We start from the raw sequence: 23,703 nt of genomic DNA, 5'->3' as shown, positions 1-23,703 counted from the left end.
GAGATGGGACTGACTGATCAACATTGGGTTATCCTTTATGATTTCTATTACAACCTACAGGCCCAATTCTGCAAGGCTCTGAGGACTTTCACTGAGAGTTTACAGCATTCTGAACTTCCCCTGAAATCAGATGGAGTCTTGCTGATTCTGACCAGGTGTTTCTAGTTATATAGTATAATCATGGGAAGATTGCCTAATTTGGTTTATACCAAGGTAGCAATGTTGCTAGCTCTTGTTGTATCTGGCACTTAGATACTATTGTGCTGTGCATAGTGCAATGCGTGGATAGATCATAATTTCTGTTGTTCAGTTTCTGGGAGGCCAACAGGCAAAGAGAACATGTCTGTGCTCTTATGAGCAGGCTATTCAGATACTGCATCAGCAGTGTTTTAGGATTAAAACAAAAAAAATAGTGTTATCAATGTTTTGAGAGAAAACAGTTAATATTGGTTAACATCAATTTCTGCTATCACTACTCGGGAACAATGGATTATTCATGTGGGTAACTGGGTGTAGATATTAGGGAGTTCAGATTTCTGAGTTTGTTAATATCTGGAACAAAACAAGCACATGAGAATTGATGCATATTAACTAAAACCAAAATCCCCACTCTATCAATGCCAAGACGATGTTGACTGTTTTTAATAAATAACATTCTCCCCCAACACACACAAAAATGTGTTTGATCTCAATAACCATTAATTGATGGAAATTGTGAACCAATACAACACTCAGAGCCTTTGCAACTGCAAGTGGACTGTGTTGATATGGATTGTCAGAAGGGCTGTATAGGAAAGGGAGAAATACATCCATAAACTGCTAACTGAGAGTCCCTTTCCTTCCATTGCAAAGTAGCACTCTTTCTAGAACGTTTAAGAACTGTCAGGCCTTTACAAATTCTTTAGGCAAACATTATTAGTGGCGTTTTGTACACATCTTAGAACATTGCCAAAAAATCTTACTGAAACTTCTGTATTAAAAAAAAAAGTTGGAGGTGTGTTCCCCCTTCTTCCTAACATGATTAGAAAGTTATTTAATGTGTTGTACATGTTTGGTCAGTCAAAGACAAATTAACTTCATCGGTGGTGATCCCACACACATTTAACTTAGTCTTCAGCAAAATGATTTGTATAAACTGTCTGCCCCGCATTAAAGGTAAAACAAATTTATAAACCTCAAAATGTTACATTTAAATCTAATATTTTCCTTTTGGTTTTATAGCTGTAATTTCATATGGAATCTTTTAGTTTGCTCTTGGCACTAAATTGAACCAAGGGAAAATCAGTTCAAAAATGTTGCATAACATGCAGTTGTAACAGAATAGTTCTGTAAATACTTAAAAGGAAGAAGGAAAAATTATACAATAAAAAGATTTAAGAGAAAACAAATCAAAACCGTACAGAGAGATATATTTTAATAGGTCCATTCTTTTTATTATGTTGAATATTCTCTGAGTTATATAAAAAAATGAAATGATATGCCTGTTCGTTGCATACATGATCTCAGCACTAGATTGAAATATTGCTCTATACAGCAATTAGAGCAATTACTGTTTATGGTTTGGATTAACAAATATTTGTTTACCATTGTTTACCAAAATATTTTTAAAAGTAAGTAAATAAAGCTTGGGATTATGGAGGGCCAAATTTTCCCCTTGGATACAAGCGTTCAACCCCATTGAAGTCACATGATTATTTTTTTTTTTTTTTTTTTTTTTTTTTACAGAGTAGAGTTTGGCTGCAGATTTCAATAGGAGTCTGTAAATTATGAACCATCTTTGTAGCTCCCTGATGCTTGAGTCACTGGGCATCATTTTGGTCATGAGGAACAATTTAGAACAGCCTCATGGCTCTGCTAAGTTATATTGACAGCAAGAGCTTCCTAGAGGCTCTTTTGACAGCTAGCATTGGTGAAGCCCCGCCATGCCTCCCAGCCTAGTCAGGGCTGAGCTGGGTGTGGTAGAGATGTCATAACCAGCTTTATGCCACTCAGGCACTCACCTGCTTCAGAGGAAACCCCAAGCTGGCTTTCAGGTTACTCTTTGACCCCAGGACAGCACAAAGCAGTCTTGGTGTGGAGGTGGAGGTCTGGCCCTAAAACTTCATTCATCACCAGGAGATCATCAATCAACATCACCAGTGCAGTCTCAATACCGAGGAATAAACCCAAACTGAGTGGGACTAGGGAGATGATGCTGGAATATTTTCACCAGAAATTTCTTGGGAAAATTTGAGACAGGTCAACATACTCTTGTCATCTTTAGGGTGTGATGCAAGATTCCTTTGTTTTGGAGAGTCTTCTGTTGAGTTGAGGAGTATCTCAGGCCATGTACTATGTGAAATAAACCATTTAGATCTGATTCATCTAAAGGATGTGGCTTCAGTTTGTGTGCATAGGGACATCTGTTCCTCTTTCTTGAACTGAAGTACATCAAAATGTATATAATGCATCCAGATACTGTAGGGAGGGGACCTTAGAAATATGTACAAAACTTTAGCAAAAGCCAGCTTGAGTTGCAACATTTTATTTGCTGTGAGACGCTCAGGATGAGGGAGTGATGACCAAAATGCATGGTAGTTAACTTTTATATGCTATGCCTAATATGTCCAGTACAGTACTTAGGGAAAAAATAACTTAAGGTATTTCCCTAAGTGCCATATATGTGTTTTCTGATGTGCCTAAATCAGTTCAGGGTCTATTCATTGAGACAGGACTTTGAAAATTGGTGTGGGAGTCAACTATTAATGTAGTACATTGAAACTGCCCTCGGATGGGAGTAAGAGCCACACATGCTCTTCAATCTTGTTGTTCTCTCCTAAAGTATATAGTTACTAAGCCATTTAATCATTTGAATACATTAACATCAATTTCCATTAACAAGTGTATTTGTGTTTGATGTGTTACCTCCTCTCCTCCCCAACCCCCAACCTGGCTAATGCCCCCCCTGCATTATAAATTTTGTGGTTAAAGACTAAAATAAATTCTGTGGGCCTATTCTCCTCTTAGTTGCATGGGTGCAAGTCCCATCACTGCCCATAACTGAGGGGAGATCTGGTTGTCACAGTATTTCAGTAGTTGTTTGGAGTAGTATCAGACTCCACATAAGCATGTACAGATCATTTCCGTATACCATGAAAAATGCACATACATCTAATCCTGTCCAATGTTAGAGCTAATCTTGATTTACACATTTGATGTTAGATACAACATACCCAGGTTTCATTTTTACATATGGTTCTGGAAAAAAGATCCAGTTGGTAGGAGTATTTGGCACTCACTATGAAATTTATATTGCTGTAAAAATTTGTTAACTCTGATTGACACAGACAAGTGCAATTGAGTAAGAAGGTAATGGTTATTGTATAATACTTAGTACTAGGCAGTTTACTTCCATGGTTCTAAATATAATAAATTTGTTAGTCTCTAAGGTGCCACAAGTACTCCTTCTCTTTTAGCTACAAATGTGTGAACTATTTTCGCCACACAACTTATTACTCAGTTTTTGCCTTTTTTCCTGATGATGAACCAAAAGTATTATATCCATGCTTAATGTATAAAAATCTATAATCACACGGCCAGCTCTGTTAGATTGAAGAAAATTTTGTGGGATGTTCAAACATGTTGCCCTGCCTTTTTAGTACTTACCAATATGGGGTAAAGATAAAGAATTGTTTAACTGGTGCTCTTGAGGAGGAAAGTGACTTACAGTAAAGAACAAATTGATTGGAGCTTGAGAAGCTTGACTGGAGCTTCCAGGCAGTTCTAGAATCTAATGTCACTAGGAGGTAAAGGCCTGATTCTGAGAGACATTGGGCACCTCTTAGACCCAGGCCGTGCATTTATTTTAGAAAAAAATTGCACATAGTAAAAACATTCCCTGTTGTTTTTACTAGACATCTAGTTTGTAAACAGAGGTTCCACCTTTTGGGTACTTATTTGGTTCATAGGAGGTTCATGCACCTCAGCAGTATCCCACGCATTTGGTCATTTATATTGAACAAATACATTACGCCAAAGGGACCAAACTTGCTAATTTTAATAGCTCAAAAATATAAATATTTAAAAGTTATTTTGAAGCTACAATAATCTGAATCAATCATATTTATTTTCCATGTTTAATATAGTTAAAATGTTTAGCATCTTGGTATATCATTTTTTCCCCTTGTGAAATAGGGTTGTCTGTCAATATGTGTTCAGGGCAAATGTATGACAAAGTATGAGAGACAATTTTTTCTCTTCAAAATGGTTGAATTTATTCTCAACAGTGTTAGTGAGGTGTGTTCTTTTCTGCATCATGATGGCCTGGACATTATAGCCGGTCCTGTAGCTATAAAAGAATTTCAGATTGGTGCTTCCTTAATCTTTATGAGAGGCTTATTTTTGGACTAAATGCAAAATATAACACAATATCCCAAATCAAACCAACCCCATCCTCAGTCTCTTCCCTGCTGTTGGTTCCTATTCCTTGACAGCACTGAAGATATTAGATAGGTTCATTAAGTTCAGGTATACTTGATCTCTTTGATGTAACTATTTATTTCATTACGTCGAGAAGTAAGTGCTATGAACAAGATAGATCAGTTGAAACTGCAGAGCTGCTGATAATTACACTCCACAATGTGGGTCTAGGTGGCTTTTTTAACAATATTAATGGTCATACTTGTGATACTTGCATCATTTTTTCATCCCACTGTCACTGTTTATCACTAGTAAGTGACAGCACTATGTAAATATGTCTGATATCAAGATTTTATCTATATATGGATAGAGAAGAGGGTAGCAACATTACTATGTATTTTAAAAAATGATTCAGAGGAAAATTAAATTTCTTCTCTTGGGGAATACTATGTCACTTTCCCGCTATACTTCAGATGGGCAATTAAATCGATGGATAAGGTGTATTACTATTATCCAGGAGACCAGTGCAGTAAAGTAATAGAGAAGAGGAAAGATGGGCTTGTAGTTAAGGCACTTAATTAGAACTCAGGAGATCTGGGTTCAAATCTCGGTTATGCAACCGTCTTCCTCTGTGACTGTAGGAAAGTCACATAATCTCTTCTGTTCTCAGTTCTCCATCTGTAAAATGATGGTATTTCCTTTTTATCACCTTTTACTTATTTTTTTCCTATTTAGGTTGTAATCTCTTTGAGGCAGAGACTGCTTCTTACTGTATTTATGTATAAAGCAAAGCACAGCACAGTGGGGCACCAATCTCAGTAGTATCTGTCTGAAGTGTCTTATACTTGCTTAGCTGCAGTGATAAAAATGACAGGGTGACCTCTGAATGCCTTTTCTTGGGCTCATTTGGGGCAGGCTCTTTCAAGCTGTGATACTCATTCTCCATAGAATGCAGTGCAATCTGTCATCATCCCTAGATATGACATTGCATAGATGAGTGAAGGAGGAAGTACACATTCAAAAAGGGAAAAGGTATGATGAAACCCATCCTTGACACCCTTAAGTAACTATTAGTGTTGCTTGTAATACCATCGTTAGCCCTGGTTAGAAATGGAAAGATTGAGCATTTGTAGCTTCAGCACAACAAAAACACATCAGTTGGGAAGGATACTTTTTCTTTTGGATGTAAATTACTCTTTTACATAGATTGCATTGTTACAAGTACCAATAGAATATCTTTAAAAGGTAATAAACCAGGCTTCTCCTAATTTATCCATCTCGTGAGGTCTCCTTCAGGTTGCATCTGTGGCTAAGCTAATGAATCATCCTTGTTGGTTGCACCATGTTGGCCTTACTTACATGACTAGGTGCCCAATAAACACTGGATATGCTATGGAAGGGTATACCATGTCATCACTGTGGGGTAAAAAAGATTCTCTGTTGCTAGATATTGTGGAAGTATACAACTCTTATTGACTTCCGAGGAGCATTTGCACTCACAGATCTGTGAGGTTGGGCCTTTAACTGTGCCTAGAGGACTCAGGTCAGGATAGCCTTTATCATGTAACTAGCCAAATCAATCTGCAGCATTCAAAGGGCTAAACAGTTTTTTGTGTGTGTGATTGGAAAGGAAGAAATTAGACTATTCAAGCTTTTGTCCATTGAATGTGCCGAGTTTTTTCTCGTTTTGTATCTCAGAGCAGCTAGCAACTTGTTGGGGGAAAAGGTCCTGTTTAATTCTTAGGCTATCAGATTCTTCGGTAATGAGTAAATATGCTGGTGTGGTCTCTTGAGTCTCTCCAACAAAAAAAAGGAAAACATAAAATTAAAAGACAGCTTTATTTCCAGTGCAGATTCCCCATCCAGCTTCCTAACTAATCTTTCTTTCTGAACACTTAAGAAAGGCCAAATTAGCTCATCTGAAAATGCATGCAAGAACAAACTACATCTGTTTGGCTCAATCTAAAACCAGACAGTTAATGACAATAGGAACTAATTCCATCAATTAGCAAATGTCCCCTAAATCAAATACCTGCTTTTTTCCCCATGGGCAACACAGTTAAGAGGGGGTGACATGAATAGGGTTCTATTTAGAAATGACTCTAAAAATACGTAGAGCTAGATTACACAATCATCATAAAGCTCTTGTGGCAGAGTGGGAAGCTGCCTCACTCCTGGAGAAGCAGCAGGATAGATTTTGCCTTAGGATACAATCTCTTCTGAGCTGCTCAGTGTGCATTGGGGATGTACATTCAGCACTGGCTTTTAGGGCAGCGAAGATAACTAGTCTTACCTGAGGACTGGTCAAAGAGGGGATTAGGGCCATAATAAATATCCCCCCCCCATTCTTTCCTAGCTCAATGTTGGGTCATTTGTTTCCTGAGGGTGGCAAAAAGCAAACAGGTCCTACTCACAAGGACTGCTATTGTTACAGGACCTCATTGTGCAATGTGCTGTACAAACACAGAACAGAAAGCCAGTCCCTGCCCCAAAGGGCTTGCAATCTAAATAAAAGACAATACACAACACATTGAGACAGATGGGAGAATACATGGAAATATTGAGATACTGTTGGTTCATGCGGTGGGCAGTGGTACCAGTTGCCTAACCAATTGTGAAGATTTTTATAAGCATCGTGACAAAGGAGAAATTTAAGGAGTTTTTGCAGCATCTTGACTGAGTTTACTGAGGTGGGCACTCTTTCATTATCATTCGTATAAATTAGTGGATGTATAAAGTTATTAATATGTCTACATACAGATGCACAATTCTGAAATGACAGATACCCAATCCTGGGGAGTGTTCAAAATCAAAGCCCAGATCTAGAATTTGCAAATGATCCCTGTATTTGTAACAGGCTAAACTAAAACCCTGGATTGAAATACTCCTACACTTTGGATTATTTGAAATCCTGTTCTAAATTCTGGATAGTTTGAAATTAATTTCTGAATTTTTTGTCTATAGTCTGCCTCTAACTATCTATTTTCTTCACTTTTTCTTGGTACAGAATGGGTCAGATCCTCAACTGGGCAAATGTGCATAGCTTCACTGAAGTCAGTGGTGCTGTACCAGTTTAAACCAACTGAGGATCTGGAACAATATGTTGCTCTGATTTCAGAACTTCTTTCATTCTTATATGCAGACAGATTGAAAACAGAGTCAGCAGTGTTCATTCTGTAACAAGAAAAGTACAGGTGTGGAGGGGTGTTTTTGTGTTTATGATGATTATTAAATAGGCAAGGTAAAAACAACTAGATATTAAAATAGGGAAGATAAATGAGAATCAACCAGAGATAAAGTGTATCCAGTATCCATCTTGGGTTTATAAACATACCCATGGGATCTCCTTACAATGACTGTCACTTGTATTTGAGTATGACTGTGCCTGGAAATCAGTTTCCACATGTAGTGTTCAGCGTTCCTTCCTGCTGTCAGTCAAAGTGGGACAATGGTATTCTATTGCACGTTCTGCTTCCTTCGCATCAGAGTGCCAGGCTCACCTGTCATGGGCTGTATCCTCTCAGGTAATTAAGTCGAGCCCGGCAGACTGTATGTGCCGCTTGATGCAATCCTTGTAGTGGAGTTTGGGATGGCCAACCTTCTTATTGCCTTTTTCAACGAACTCTCTTAGGCAGTCTACTGTTATTCATATGTGTGACATGGCTGACCCAAGTCATTTGCCTCCACGGCTAGCTTAGCTTAGCTTAGCATGGCTGCCAGCCGTAGTACCTCACAATGAAGTACTATGGAAGGGATCTATATGTGTAAAATATAAGCCCTAATTGTACCTCATTTGTCCATATCTAGCCTTTCCTGAATTGTTTTTTAATGTACCTACCACTCTTTTGTATGGCTGAAACGTTATTTTTGTGTATTTCAGTGTTTGGTATTGGAATAAGACTAAGAACCACAGGGCTATAGCTATTTTCTAAATGTTTTGGCCACTGAAACCAGGTACAAGAGAAATTTGAATGTTCTGAAGCTTTTCACATTGATTTGGATCAATTAGCCAATGTGTCAATAGACAGTATTTTAACTTTTGTTGTGTAACTGTAATACATTTTAAAACTTTTGTTGAATTCATTTCAGTTCCCAACAAATTTGGACCTTTGAAAATATATTTATGTAATCTTAAATATAGGTGTACATAAAGCCATTAGATAGGTAGGTTTGAAAATATGGATCAATATTTAGCAGACACTTTACTGATTATACTTTTGTTTTAGAAGCAGTGTTTAGCATAGAATAATGTGGCATATAGTTAATGTAAGATCAATATAATGGTATTCATGAGAGTAACATTTAGGATTAATATCCAGGAAAAATCCTGAATTGCAAGTGTTAAATTGAGAAAAGTTGTGGAAAGCCCATTTTCTGGAACTTTACAAACTTGACTGGAAAAAAAATGTTTGCAATGTATGGGGATGGACTCGATGACCTTAAGCTGTTCTACCTCCAACTTGTTTGACTTTTGACTCTACAATGAGAGACTTAATTAAAGCCCTGCATTTTGTTCAAGAAGCTCTTGCTTTAATGCTCTTCTAAAACAGCTGTAGTTTGACATGACAGGCAGAGATATATTGATGCCTCGGGATGCTTTTCTTCTTTTGATTGATCACTGAATGGCTGAAAAATTAATTTTGGCATCTTTCCCTGAATCACTTGATGTGCATTAATTTAGTTGCTTGAATTCATATTATGATAAGGAATATATATTCAAGACAGAAATGTATATCACAGCTTAAAAAAACCAAAACTTAAATATACTGTAGTGCTTTTTACATTAAAGATATACAATCCTCTACCACCTCCTGGTGTAAAGCTTTACACATGGTCTCAAAACAGTTGGCTGGATTCTAGTCAAGCTATTTGATATGGTGGGCCAGTATTTCAATCACATCTTTTACAGCAGTGATAAGTTGTTTACCTCATTGGGTATCTTATTGAATCTAGCTCACATATAGCTGGTTGAAGTGGTATAAATGCCTTTTATGTCCACCAGCCATCCCACCTCCAGCAGAAGTGGGAGAAAAGAGAAGGCATGGCAAGCCAAGTTCCACAAACCTGAATTCTCTGTTGGCTAAGGGAGATTATTCTAACAGTGCCAGCAATGAAGATTAGAGCAGAATCCCTCCTATTGTAATTTACACTGGGGCTGGGCATCCCTGAATCAGGAAGCCACAATCAGCTCTCTGCAACTGCCCTCTCAGTTGTGCATGAGCAGCTTAGTGTAGCGAAGAATCAAGGTTATTGTTCTTTGCAGCTGTGTGCTATGAATCCCCCCCCAAAATATAACATTTTATGAACCAATACTAAGATTTTGAAAGCTATCTAAGGGATTTAGATATCCCAGTCCTACTAAAATCAATCGGAACTTGCCATCCAAATTCCCTAGGTGGCATTGAAAATCTCAGCCAAAGAGCTTCACAAAAATGCCTTCTGCTTCATCTCATATCAAAGCTTTTCTGTACTCATTGGCCATTAGTCTGAAAATCTCTCTGTTCTCATAGTCTCTGCTGTGTGATGCATATCAGAATAGGGATGCTTGTAAGATTGGAGTTAGGTGTTCATATTTGCTTATTAATGTTTCATTGCAACATGACCAGAATTTTCTTGCAGCACAGGCTCAGTTTAAAAGAAGAATATCCATGATCTATAAATATGCATGTTGGATCAGCAGTTTTAAATCCACCCTTTCTCAAAAGGCATGATACTGCTCCTTTCTATTTCCTTGTGTATTGAACGATTGCATATCTTCTGGTTAGTGACCGTAACTTGCTGTGATGTCAAAAAAAATGTTTCATATATCATTTCCCCTACTCTGGTGTAGCTGGCAAGTTCTTTGGTTACTCTTGTGTCACAGTTTATTAATCTCACCCCCAAGGAGCATATGTTCTCTCTGTTCATCATTATTACTGTTTTGTTGCTGTCATATGTATAATTCTTGCAATCATGAAAGGCTCTGTTTCTGATAACACAATTCACTAATATTCAAAGGACTAATTATATGAAGGGATGTCCTATTGTAATTGAAACTTTTAAATATTTTAATGAAAAATGATAAACAAACTATGCAAATAGACATTTTGGTAGTGCCTACAATCTACATAAACAGATATGAGGAGGTGGCATACCAGGTGCAAAAAAAAAAAGACCAAAGTTATCTGATTCGCTTCTCTGGTCTATATGGACTTGAATTTTAGAGGTGCTGAGTCCCTGCAACTCCCACTAAAGGCATGCAATTTTGGCCAAAGGCTGCAGGATCATCTTTGGGTAATCATATCTATTGCCCCTTTTCTCAGTTTCTGTGGGCAAACCTCAGTTTGAAGGATAGGCCATTTCCAACAAACTTTATATATGGGGTCAGACTGGTGGGTTCTGCTACTGATATTTCATCAGGGATAGAGAGTTTGAAGGGATGCTCTACCACCACCAGAGAATAACTTTGTATTTGGACCCCAAAATCCTAAAAATATTTCTAAAGGCATACCCTTCTAAGAGCTCCTTATGAGACTCTGCTGTTGGGCACAGCCCATCGCACCTCTCCTTATCTTTATTATTGAACTGTCCAAGTGTAAAAGTGTTTGCAATGTTGTTGTGTGATCCCAGAATATTAAAGAGACAAGGTGGGTGAGGTAATATCTTTTATTGGAACAACTTTTGTTGGTTAAAGAGACGTTTTCAAGCTACACAGGGTTCTTCTTCATGTCTGGGACAGAGAACTAGAATGTCACAGCTAAATACAAGGTGGAATAGATTGTTTATGCTAAATCTGTTCCACCTTGTATTTAGCTGAGACACTGAGTACCTTTCCCAGACTGAAAGAAGAGCTCTGTGTAGCTCAAATGCTTGTCTCTCTCACCAACAGAAATTGGTCCAATAAAAGACATTACCTCATCCACCCTTGTCTCTCAAGAGTAAATGATCTTTTGTGCAGTATCAAAGTTTCTCTCACACTGCAGTACCAAAACAATGGACACACTTTTAAAAATTCTATTGATCTAGTTGTTCACACAGTTCATGATGCAGCAGCAAGATGGGGTTTGGGGAAAGAAAAACGTTAGAAATTATGGTGGTGATTGATAAATATTGGCCAAGTGCTAAAAAGTTGTGAAAACAAGTGACTCTTTACACAAACGTGGTCAAATGATAAAATTATTCCACATATTCACAGAATTTTCACAAAACAAAATCAGGAACTTTTTTGACTAGCTCTTTCCACAACTTTAATTCAGCCACTATTATAATATAGTTGCACAAAATCCCAAAGAAATCCAGGTAGAGCAGTACTTAATTTTTACTTTGCATTGTTTATTGGTGTTCAATGGAACTCTGCTACCTAAGTATTATTAATTGTCAAAAAACCCAAACAAAAACAAACTAGGCTACCAAATTCACTAACTAAAAATTGAATCATGTTAAATCCACTGGTTATATTTTTGCAGAAAACATTTTTTATTCATGATGCTACATCTGTGTTTCTTTTTCTTAGATTGAGGAGGATACATGGCAGAAATACTATCTAGAAGGAGTCTCAAATGAAATGTATACAGAATATCTATCTAGTGCCTTTGTGGGTCTGTCTTTCCCTGCAGTTTGTGAGTAAGTAGATATATATTAATTGTCATAAATTCCTTGCCTGCTCTCAAGTGAAATCAAAGGTTTCCACAGGAGACATTTCCATTCTGTTAAAATCCCAATATCATTGCCTCATCAGATGGGATCCAGTAAAATAAACATTAAAGCAATCACTGTATGGAAGTACTCCATTTTAATGTCTGTTTCCGGAAGAGATTTAGAACTAAGTGAACATAAATGAAAGACTAAATGCCAAGTGTGTTCAAAAAAATGAATCAGCAATCTGTTTAAATGGAATTATTTATTTATAACTGGTTTCTGATTGTTTCTTCTAATAGTTCCCATTCTTTGGATGGTTCTTGTCAGTGTCACCCTCTTGATTCTTGCCCAATCTCAAGAAAAGTATTCATTAATCTGAGCAGCTGTAAAGGAGTTGTATATACCGTAGGGAGATAGTCATTTAACACATCATAGAACTGCCTGAAAAATGCTTTGAACAAACATAATTTCTGCCAGCAAAAATAGATCCATCTGACAATGAGAGGGGAACATGTGGGGCATGGACTGAATAACCATGCATAGTCCATAGGACAGTGTTATGCCTTACTCCTACTGAGGACTGAGTAAGTTTTTATCTATCCAGGAAGTGCTCTTTCAGAAAGAAGTGAAAGTGTACAAGGTCAAAATGATAGAAAAATCCACTCCAAACACTTTCAGAATAGTTTAGGCCCATCAGGTTTCTTCTATTGATTATTATTATTATTATTTGTTATTTATTATTATTTTCTATTCGAGTCACACCAAGGGGTCCCACTCTGTTAGGCATTGTACAAACACACAGTTCTTGTCCTGAAGAGTTTACAGTCTAACTAGACAAGACAGACATGGTGGGAGGGGAGATAGAGTCACAGAGAAGTGAAATGACTTGGCCCAAGGTTATGTAACAGATCAGCATAAACAGATCCTCAGGGTATCTGAGTCCCAGTCCAGTCTGACCTTATCCAGTAGACTATGATGACTCTCAGACCTAAATCTCATGATGACTCCATTCTTGAGCTGAGAACAGGAGAGAGTGGGAGGGGGAGGGGCCAGGTTTTCAAGGAGTCACTTGCTCTTCTCCTCTGTAAGTTAGTGACATTCTTTTTACATCCTTGCTTCTTTTCACATGGTGTAATATCACCACAGTTTACAATATAACCTCTGAGTGAGAGAAGAACATGATAATCAAGTGATGGAGCTTTGGTCATAAATAATTTCTGAGCGTATGTAGATTTAAACTAATCCAGACCATAAATCAGTGGGGATTTGTGTAAGAAAGGGGTTCACAATCCAGCCCTTCGCTACCAGGGCTTGTGACTGGCTTATTAATAGGTAGTGTTTGTTTACCCTGAAAATTGTGTCAGAAAATGTCTTCCCCTATGTCAAATGCGTTAAACAAAAAATCAGAAAAGATGCCATTCTACATGGTATTGAGTGAAGCCTAATGTGCACTGTCAACACGAACCAAGTTACAGGAACAAAATCCCCAAGCAAAATCCTTTGTCAAACCCAGTCGAGTTTCCATATGGTTCCTAGAAAAAGGTAACAGAGAATGTATTCAGCATAGAACTATCATTCATTCCACACACCGATATAGCTGAGGTAGAATAATCAATAAAGAAAGGCTATTTAATGAGATTTAGGAACACCCCAAAACATTGGAGCTCTCCTCAGGCATTTGATTATCTAGAGGCTTAATTATCTGTGTGTTCTAGTTTAAATTAAAGAAAAAGATATAACTCAAATGTACCAGCAGTATAATGATAACACTATTCAATTCAGGTTAATTAAAGCATAGTGGTAATTAGAGTGTAGTGTTGTATATCACTGCGCTTGGCACATAAGTATTTTCATTACAGTAAAATGTGTCTACTCAATTTCAGATGACAGCTAGGACACCAAAAAGTGCTTAAAACTGGTTTGTGAAAAGGAAAAAGAATTGGTGGACAATTCTATCTGCAAAATATAGAGACATTTAGAGCAATTTTTCTCATCATGCAGGGATCTTAAACAACATGCAGCCAATGACATTTTAAAACACTGAAACTGGATGTAATGTGCTGTCCTTGTGGGCTCTTGGTATTCATTACTAGCCTGGTGGATTTTCAGCAAACCAGAAACATAACTGCTTGGTGGGTGGTATGACAGGGTGCTATCAGCAGCACCCTGATCACTGACATTGCTACAGGCTGGAGAAGGCTGCAGGCCCAGTTGAGGGCAATTCCACACTTTCTGGTGGGGATTGTGAGCACCTGGGTAACAATCACAGGGCTAATAAGGTAATGGGGGAGACTATAAGGAGAGGAAACAGAAAGCAAGGGGCAGCTCCAGAGGAGCTCAGAGAGTGAGCTTAGGCTGGGGAGTGAGGGCTGTAGGGAAGCCTGTCTTTGCTCTAAACCTGTTGCATGGTATTGTTATGTCAGAGAGAAATAAATGCACACCCTGGTGAAAGACAAGCAGCCGAGTGTGCCTTTGCGACTGAAAAACCATCCAACCTGTCTAGGCGGCGAGGTTCACCAGGTAGCAACAGAGGTGCCCAGTGACAAATGGGCTGCCACTCAGTTCAGACAAATGGACGCAAAAGGGTGCAGAATTAGTAGTAGTTTCAATGGAGATAGGACATTAAACATTTTAGAAGCATTGCCAGTTTTTTTTCACTACTGTAGATGGACCCTCCAAGTCAGAAGGGGAGGGTATTCGTAACTCATTGTGGAGGCTTTACCTGTTAAAAGATGGTGGCCAGATGCTACTGCATAAATTTTATTCAATCTAGAGACAACCCAAGACTTGAACAAACAGAGATTCATACTGTAGGATTCTCCAACAGTTTGCTCTTCAGTAGATTTCTTAATGCATCATCTCTTCTTGTTTGCCATGAGGGTCCTATGAGTTCTCACTTCTCTCACAAGATTGGAGCCTGTACATAGACATTTCCATTAAAAAGTCAGCATTTGCCAGTACTTCCTGCACCAGAGTATGTGACATTTGGTGGTATGTCCCTATATTTAGGGTCTTAATTATCTTAACTGCAGTGTCTCAGATACTGTGAGGTTTCAGAGTAGCAGCCGTGTTCGTCTGTATTCACAAAAAGAAAAGGAATACTTGTGGCACCTTAGAGATTAACAAATTTATTTGAGCATAAACTTTCGTGAGCTTCAGCTGTAGCTCACGAAAGCTTATGCTGAAATAAATTTGTTAATCTCTAAGGTGCCACAAGTACTCCTTTTCTTTTTTCAGATACTGTGGAGTAAGAAACACTGACCAAATGCTGTGCTGGTAATGGCAGCCCTGTACATACCATACAAACAGCTCCCATGTCCCTGACCTGTTGCTTATTCAACCTTAGTTTGATAGTGCCTGTTCCTGTATCACCAGCACAGTCACTATGGGTATGTCTTCACTGAAACTGGGAGTGTGCCTCACATCTGGAATAGACAAACTCTTGCTAGCTCAGTTCAAGCTCAGACCCACCCAAATCCTTTAATCTGAGTTTGGAGGACTATTCTGAGCCTGTCAGTGCTACAACATCCACACGGCTATTTTTAATGTGCTGGCTCAAGCCAAGGTAGCGTGAGTCTGTCTAACCAGGTTGAGAGGCATGCTCTCAGCTTGCAGTGTAGACATACTCTAAGTGCCTAACTCTTCCCAATAGGTGGAGTCATAGAGCTGTGCTTTCTCCCAGCAGCTGTACCCTGAGCCAATATACCTATTCCACTCCTACTTGCTTTAATTGGAGCTAGAAAGAGTTGTGCAACAACAGCCTCATAAATCAATTTGAGAATATGTAGAGGTCTTGGAAGACAGATATTCAATACATGGAACTCCCCCTTTTTGAATATATTACATCTGTTTGTGAAGCCTATTCCTTTACCAAAATATAAATGAGAGGAGGACTAGGTTCCCCCACATTTCCCTTCATTTTTAGCCCCAAACATACCAACCACATTTGCAGGGAAATGGTTAGCCAAGCTAAATTCTTTGGGACAGGGACTGTCATTTATTATTTGTTGCTCCTTTTTAACCACAGTGCCTATTCAAAATTTTGGTTCCCAGGTGTGTTCCAGTAGGAAGTAGAAATTGGTGATAGCCAAGTATTTTTTTAATATGATTTTGTTTATTTACAAGGAATCAATGAAGTCCTGTGTCTCTGAACACAGAAGGAATCAAAAAGCCAGAAACTGCTTTTTCTTACAGCACCAAGAGAACAGTTTTCAGCTTGCACCCTGTGATGGGGTGCGACTAATTACTGTGATGCCCCCTGCTGGATGTCCCGGGGATCAGCTCTGCCAGCTGGTGCACCCTCTTCTGGTGGTGTCTTACCACTGTCACTTCTGCTCCAGGGACCCATGTCACTCCCAGGACCGCGGCATCCTCTTCATGACACAGCCCTCTGGCTGTGCTGCATTCTGTGCTCCCTCCTTCTGGGGGACAGTATCACAGTCCCTTGGTCCAGCCATTTCCTCAGTGCTGAGTGGAGATGTTCCACGGGGGTGTTCCAGACCTGCCCACTACTCCAGGTCCTGGCCCACGGACCCGTAGATGGCCACTGCTTGCAGTGTCTCCTCCAAATCCTAAGTAGATTTCCCTGGTCACTTCCCCATGGCCCCAGCATCCTCTTTGCCCTTGCCTCAGGTTTCAGCCTGCCAGGAGTTGCCTTTGGCTCCCCAGATATCTGCCTGCAGCACTGCTCTGTCCAGGGTGCTTGCTGTCTTCAGCCTGCAAGGCAGCCAGTTTATCTCCCTCCCCAAGCTCCAGGGAGTGACTGAAGCTGCTCTGCTCTGCAGCCCTTCTTATATGGGCCAGCCCATCCCTGACTGGCTGCTCCTCCCAGCCCCTCTCTGATTGGTCACAGCCTCCCAAGGGCTCTGTTAACTCCTTAGAGCCCAGTGTCGGGCAGGCGCCCCATCACACACCCCAACCCAAAACCTTTCTCCAGGGTCAGCCACTGTGCATTCAGCTACTCCTTAAGGCTGTCTCTCTCCCTCAGTCTGTTTGTGTCTGACCTCAGGCCAGTTCTACACTACACACTTACTTTGGTATTACTGCATTGCTCAGGAATTTGAAAAATCCACACCCCAAGCGATGTAGTTATGCCAACCTTAATCCCCCCAGTGTAGATAGCGTTATGTCGTGGGAGAGCTTCTCCTGCCAACCTAGCTACCACCTCTGGCAGAGGTGAAGTTATCAAGCTGGCAGCAGAGTTCTCTCCCGTCAGCTTAAGACATCTTCACCAGAAGCGTTTCAGTGGCACAGCTGCATCAGCATAGCCAATGCAAGTTTGTAGTGTAGACCTGTTCTTGCTTTCTGTGTGATCTTCTTCTCCCTGCGCATCCATACCAACCCAAAACAATACACAGCAAAAGCTCCTGCATGGGTTCACGCACACCTTTTGTTTTAGGTGTAGGTTTATGTTTACAGTTATGCTAATTGGAGAGTGAGTTCACACCTACCAATCTCAATGGGGTTTTAACTCAACCCATCACAAGGTTTCACCCAGTCATAACCATATGTTTCTATAATGCTTAGCACAATGGAGCTCAGCCTGGTTGTGGCCTACAGGAATTACAGCAATATAAAAACATTATTAATAAAATTAATACAATAACTTTTATAGATAATAATGTACTACACTGTCATTGCCTGCCAGTGGTTAAAGCTGTGTGAAACTCAGTGATTTCACATCACAAAGGTGCATGCAAATATTCTTCTGAAATTTCAATTTTCATGGATTTGTACCCTGCCTCCCCTTTTAATTTCCTTATGATTTTGAAAGAACTCAACCATGCCCACCCCTCCAACCCACATAAAAAGAGAAACTCATTCAAAGCTACCAAATTTTAACTGATTTTCGTGCGTGTGAAACCACATAAAATTGCACAAGTAGCTGGAAGGGTGTGTTGGGTTTTTTTCTGTCTCATGCACCAGCAAATCTGTCAGCTAAATTTGGACTGCAGAACCATCGTTGCAGATGGTGCAAAAAGGCCAAATGAATACAGTTTGATTTTCATTGCAGAGCTGGTGGATAGAAAAAATAATCTTTTGACTTGTAAACTGAAATAATATTTGATCTGGAAATTATGGAGAGAAAATGAATATGAAACCCGACAATGTCATTTTTTTAGATTCCCTTTTCTGACTAATAGCACTGACAGATAAGACACCAAATATGTTTACTGTTAAGGCATCATTCTTACCACTCACCAAATGACAGCCTTTTCTCAGATTCATGACTGCTGGTGGCAAATGTCTCAACTCACCTACTCATGCCCTTGCCAATCACCACTGATTTAATTAAGTCTTCCAACAGAACTCCCACTCAAACTCCCCTGTTTACAGCTCTGTTTGCTAGCTCCTGTGCCGCTGCAGCTGTCTGTGCCACTGGCTGACTACCTTTATAGGACCTCTAGTTAGAAGCCCCACCCCCTAATCAGGGCTCAGCTTCTCTCCCAGCACAAAGCCCCACCCCCAATCAAAAAATACAAAACCAAGTACAAATACCTTCTCTTCCAACAGAGACTTAAGGAGCTTGGCTTGTTTAGCCTAACTAAAAGAAGGTTGAGGGGAGATATGATTGCCCTCTATAAATATATCAGAGGGATAAATACAGGAGAGGGAGAGGAATTATTTCAGCTCAGCACCAATGTGGACACAAGAACAAATGGGTATAAACTGGCCACCAGGAAGTTTAGACTTGAAATTAGACAAAGGTTTCTAACTATCAGAGGAGTGAAGTTTTGGAATAGCCTTCCAAGGGAAGCAGTGGGGGCAAAAGATCTATCTGGTTTTAAGATTCTACTCGATAAGTTTATGGAGGAGATTGTATGATGGGATAATGTGATTTTGGTAAGTAATTGATCTTTAAATATTCAGGGTAAATAGGCCTAATCCCCTGAGATGGGATATTAGATGGATGGGATCTGAGTTACCCAGGAAAGAATTTTCTGTAGCATCTGGCTGGTGAATCTTGCCCGTATGCTCAGGGTTTAGCTGATCGCCATATTTGGGGTCGGGAAGGAATTTTCCTCCAGGGCAGATTAGAGAGGCCCTGGAGGTTTTTCGCCTTCCTCTGTAGCATGGGGCATGGGTGACTTGAGGGAGGCTTCTCTGCTCCTTGAAGTCTTTAAACCATGATTTGAGGACTTCAATAGCTCAGACATAGATGAGGTTTTTCGTAGGAGAGGGTGGGTGAGATTCTGTGGCCTGCGCTGTGCAGGAGGTCGGACTAGATGATCAGAATGGTCCCTTCTGACCTTAGTATCTATGAATCTATGAATTGAAACTGTTAAAATATATATTTATGATGACTTGTGGAATTCCCTTGAATATGGCCATAGATTTGGGTTGTCTTGAAAATGTGATTCTCCACCCTTATTTGTATAGCGTTAATGAAAGTGGACTCAGATTTATATCTGGGTGTGCAAGGTCCCTTCCACAGCCACCCACTTTTCTCATCACCATGGATCAATCCCACATTTACTTTTAATATCTTTAAATGGCGATGAACCCTTTCTGGCCATGAACCCTTTCCACTCTCCATGATTTAAAGAGGCTAGTTCTTTGGCTCCTTGGGGCCACATTCTGTGGATTATTTACCACCACTATCGTAAAATGGTTTTATACAGGGATGGAGTCTGATCCAAACCTCCCTGAAGCCAACGAAAAGACTTTCATTGATTTTTATTGGGTTCTGGATCAAGCCCACAGAATGTGGGCCTCCTGCTCTATCATTGAAACTAACAGCAGAATGACTGTTTCCCCTGCCAGATGCTAGCTATGTGAAGAACAGGATCTGATAGGTGCTCTGTGATCCCCAGAGTGCAAACTGATCCCTGTTTGCAAATCAGTCCCACGGGAACCCATCAGTGCTTCCCTTGTAAACATGCCTTTTCAGTCACTGCACACCATCCTGCTGATAGCTGTTTCCTGCTCCCACTACATGATTAGAGCTGGGTTATGTTATATATGTCCCTGAGCCAGAAGACCCTTTTAAGAGTCGGGAACAGTGGCCTCTTCCAGGTGGTCCCTACAGTGAGCCTGCAGGGATGAAGCTACTTAGCATTATCGTGAGTTTTAGCAATAATGCCATGAAAGGAATGAGAATTTGTGTATTATCTCCCAAGACATCAGGGAAAGTATTAACTGAAGGGCTAAATTACGTTAAAAATGTTGCTCTGTGAAGCCATTTGACTTTGTTTGTAGTAAAATATTTTGACCAATTTCAGATAATTTATCTCCAAATCATCTATTGGATTCAGGCTGTGGAAATGAAAAGTTGCATACTTCCATGCTTTGGCTGTGAACATGAACAATATTTTCCATGCACTGACTCTGTCAATGGGTATTTTTTTTTCAATCAGCCATTCATCACTTGCAAAATATAAAAGCTAATTGTGTTTCATTTTATTGGTCAGAAGGGATTAGGACAGAAGACATGCCTTGAAAATATGGCATCTCTGTGTCTCTCACAGCTGGGACTGTAGTTAAAATTCTAATTTGACATGGAACTGTTAATGCCCCATTAACTAAGGTCTGTATAATAGATTATATTGAACTCCCCAGTAGACTGATTCACCTCTCATTTACCTTGGTGTAACTCCAGTGACTTCAGTGGCACTGCTACTGATTTACACCAGTGTAAAATGCATGGGAATCGGGTCTTAGGACTTCTGTATGATTACCGGTCAATACAGATAGGCTTACGTATTTCTTGATCCACCTCATGGTATGTCCCTTGTTTGGATTTTTTTGTTTTCCCCTCACCTCTTGTCAGGATACATGGAAATTTCTGTTTTGCCTCTAATAATTCTCAGTTTAACCACTTTTCCCGTTTAGACTTCAGTAATGTATGTTTGTGAACAAACTTGAGACAATGTGATGATTGATGATTAAAAATTATTGTGGTAATGGAATCCCTCTTGTCCCCCTTACCTCTTATCACTCTCCATCCCACCCAAAAAAAGGTAAGCTGCAAAACAACAGTGAAGCTGCTCCTTGGCCATTACTGTAACCTCAATGATACAATAGTGTTTGTGTCCCTGCACTGCCCTGGCATTGTGGATTTTGACAAGTGGCTCCCACATAGTCCTTGGCCATGCCCCTGCCTCACCCACCTGCAAAATTTCCCTTCTCATTGCCATAGATGAGAAACTGAGTGCCCCTGTCCCAGGGCCTCTTCATTTCCTGCTCTCTTGCAGCAGAACTTAGGGAGGTTCTGCTGTTTATGACCCTTCCCACTCACAAGTGGAAGGGAGGGCATATAATTTGGCTTGATATTAATAAAAATGATATAGTTAGTGACATACTGCACAGTATCTCTCACATATTGAAGCATAGAATTCTAGAAATCCACCACCTTCTGCATTTACTGGAAATATATGGGATATGCTCACATAGATCTGTTTTCACAGTGCTGAGAACTCTGGTGTGAGCCAATAAATTACCTAAGCAAGTGCTTACCTTTAAGCATATGATTAGTTCCATGAAGTCACTGGATCTACTTACATGCTTGAAGTACCTGCTTAAGTGCCTTGCTGGATCTAGCTAGAATGCACTACACCGTATAGGTTTAAGGCCCTAATCAGAATGTCGATTTCAGTTCCTTGCTTCAGAGGAAGACAGAAAACTCCCATATTCCCTGTCAGTATAAAGTAGTGGGTTGCTGACCCTGCATTTAATAAGCTGTCCATGGTATTTTTTCATGGATTGTATGCAATGTGGTAATTTCCACTCCACTATATGAGCCTTGCTGAACTCACAATAATTTCAGACAATGTCTTTATCCAGCAGGAAAGAAGCATTTGAAATTTCTGTTTATCAGACTCCTAAAGGACACACAGTATTTGGAAATGCCTGTATTAAGTGATAAAAGGGAAAGCAGCAGTCACTAGACCTACTTTAACATCCAGAATTATCCACACAGAGTACAATCAATTTCAAACAACAAAAAATAATATATATACAACATAATTCCAGCATTTCTAAATGCTTTATTTAATTTCAGAGACTACTGTCAATCTGTTTATCAATTGGAATTTTATTCATGTGTTATTAATATTAGACAAGAAAATAAAATCTCAATGCACATATTTTTGATAACTGCGACAGGATTTTTGGAAAAAAGTAATTGGGAGATGCTCTCATATTTTCTGAGGGTAGTATCTGGTTCTTAGTCAAAAGTAGTTTGAAGAAAATGCAAATGGCCAGAGTTGTCTTTGAGAAAAAAGATATACCAAAAGAAAAACCCTTTCCCACCCAATAGCTTGTTATATGAAATACCTTTTATATGTTAATGCCCTGTGTATATTAATAGCTCATAAAGACTACATCTTTGTGTTCCATGGCTCAGATACCGTGTAATAGGTGCCTTAGAAATAGGAGATATCTGTACATATGCACATACCCATACATATCCCAATACTTTAATGTACAAAGAGTACAGCAGGTTTCCATGTCTAATTGATGCCAATTACTAGCCTTACCAGTCAAAAGGGCTGATTTAGTGGCAAGAACAATTTATTTCCCTCTGGGTAGCTAGAAACAGTTGGACTCAGCTTCTTAAGAGCCTTTGTTCATGAACATCTGTGTTCAAACTCCTGTAGTTAACAGATGATGCTCACAGTAAAAAAAAGAGATTAAGGCTTCCTGTAATGTCATTGTGAAATTTTGTGGACCTCTCTGTAATCGTTATTGGGAGGGAAAGTGATCTAACTTCTTGTTACAGCACTTTATGCTAATATAAGACCTTTGTGTGACAATGGCATTTTACTGTTTCTGATATTATTTTGCAGCCAGCAACATACTTTGTTAGTTTTATCAGTTTCCAGAAGTGGTCAGGCAGTAAGATTTGCCTGGGCAGTTGTTGAATTGCACAAGCAAGTACATGTAACAAAATATTTATTGTTACAGCTTAAAAACACGTTTAGCCATGCAAGTTAATTTGAATATTAAGTACTGTAAATGTGAATTGTATACCGATGCTACTACACTATACCGCTTTCCAGCTGACAAGGAGCTAATTGTAGCTCTCTCAGACTCAACTGTCTAGCCCCTGTATAAGTTAAAGCTCATAGGCTGGGGTGGGGTCTGATCACAGTTTTAATTTACACCAGTGGAGAATTGGGCACATCTTTGCTCTTGAATGGCTTCTCCGGCATGCTCTCTGTCCTCAACACACGCGTTCCCTTCACTTACAATGGGAGAAGTGGGATGTTCTAGCATAGGAAGCTGCAGAGCCACCTCTACCAGCTTTGTGCTGGTCAGAAATTCTCCCTACATAAGGGGAATTCACTACTGCAATTTTCTCTCTGCTTGTGGTTCACTTTATGCAGCTTAAGCAGTGTGGACAGGAAAATCTGGCTCTGTAATGCAGTCTAGTAGCCTCCCCTCATGTTGCATCTTTCTGCTTGGAGATTTGATTTGTGGGAGTCTAAAGAACTCTGTTCTTTTATCATTATGTAATTAGCACCTTGTCCACTTAGTTTACTTAGTATACTGTCCATGTTTTCTACATTTACTGTACAAGAATAGTGTACTAGGTACATTCATTGTACACAGTCCTAAGTACATAATTGTAGAAGGGTAAAGTTCTTTAAACTGTATAAACCCATAAAAGAAACACTCCAAGAAAAATATGTGAATCTCATTCCACAAGTGAATAGCATAAGGATGCATGTAACTTAGTTTTCATTT

The 23,703-nt window shown here is 39.4% G+C and overlaps 1 protein-coding gene across 1 annotated transcript in view; it reads left to right on the top strand.

Moving 5' to 3' along the window:
• KCNMA1 (potassium calcium-activated channel subfamily M alpha 1) overlaps positions 1-23,703 on the top strand; it is an 827,350-nt gene that overhangs the window by 646,653 nt on the left and 156,994 nt on the right. Inside the window, 1 exon segment of the mRNA XM_038409287.2 lies at positions 11,891-12,000. Within this exon segment, the coding sequence (XP_038265215.1) occupies positions 11,891-12,000 (110 nt within the window).

This window comes from Dermochelys coriacea, chromosome 7 (assembly GCF_009764565.3).
Source record: "Dermochelys coriacea isolate rDerCor1 chromosome 7, rDerCor1.pri.v4, whole genome shotgun sequence".
Classification (NCBI taxonomy): Eukaryota; Metazoa; Chordata; order Testudines; family Dermochelyidae; genus Dermochelys; species Dermochelys coriacea.
Note: the sequence above shows the minus strand (reverse complement) of the source record. Positions and strands in the feature narration are given on the sequence as shown.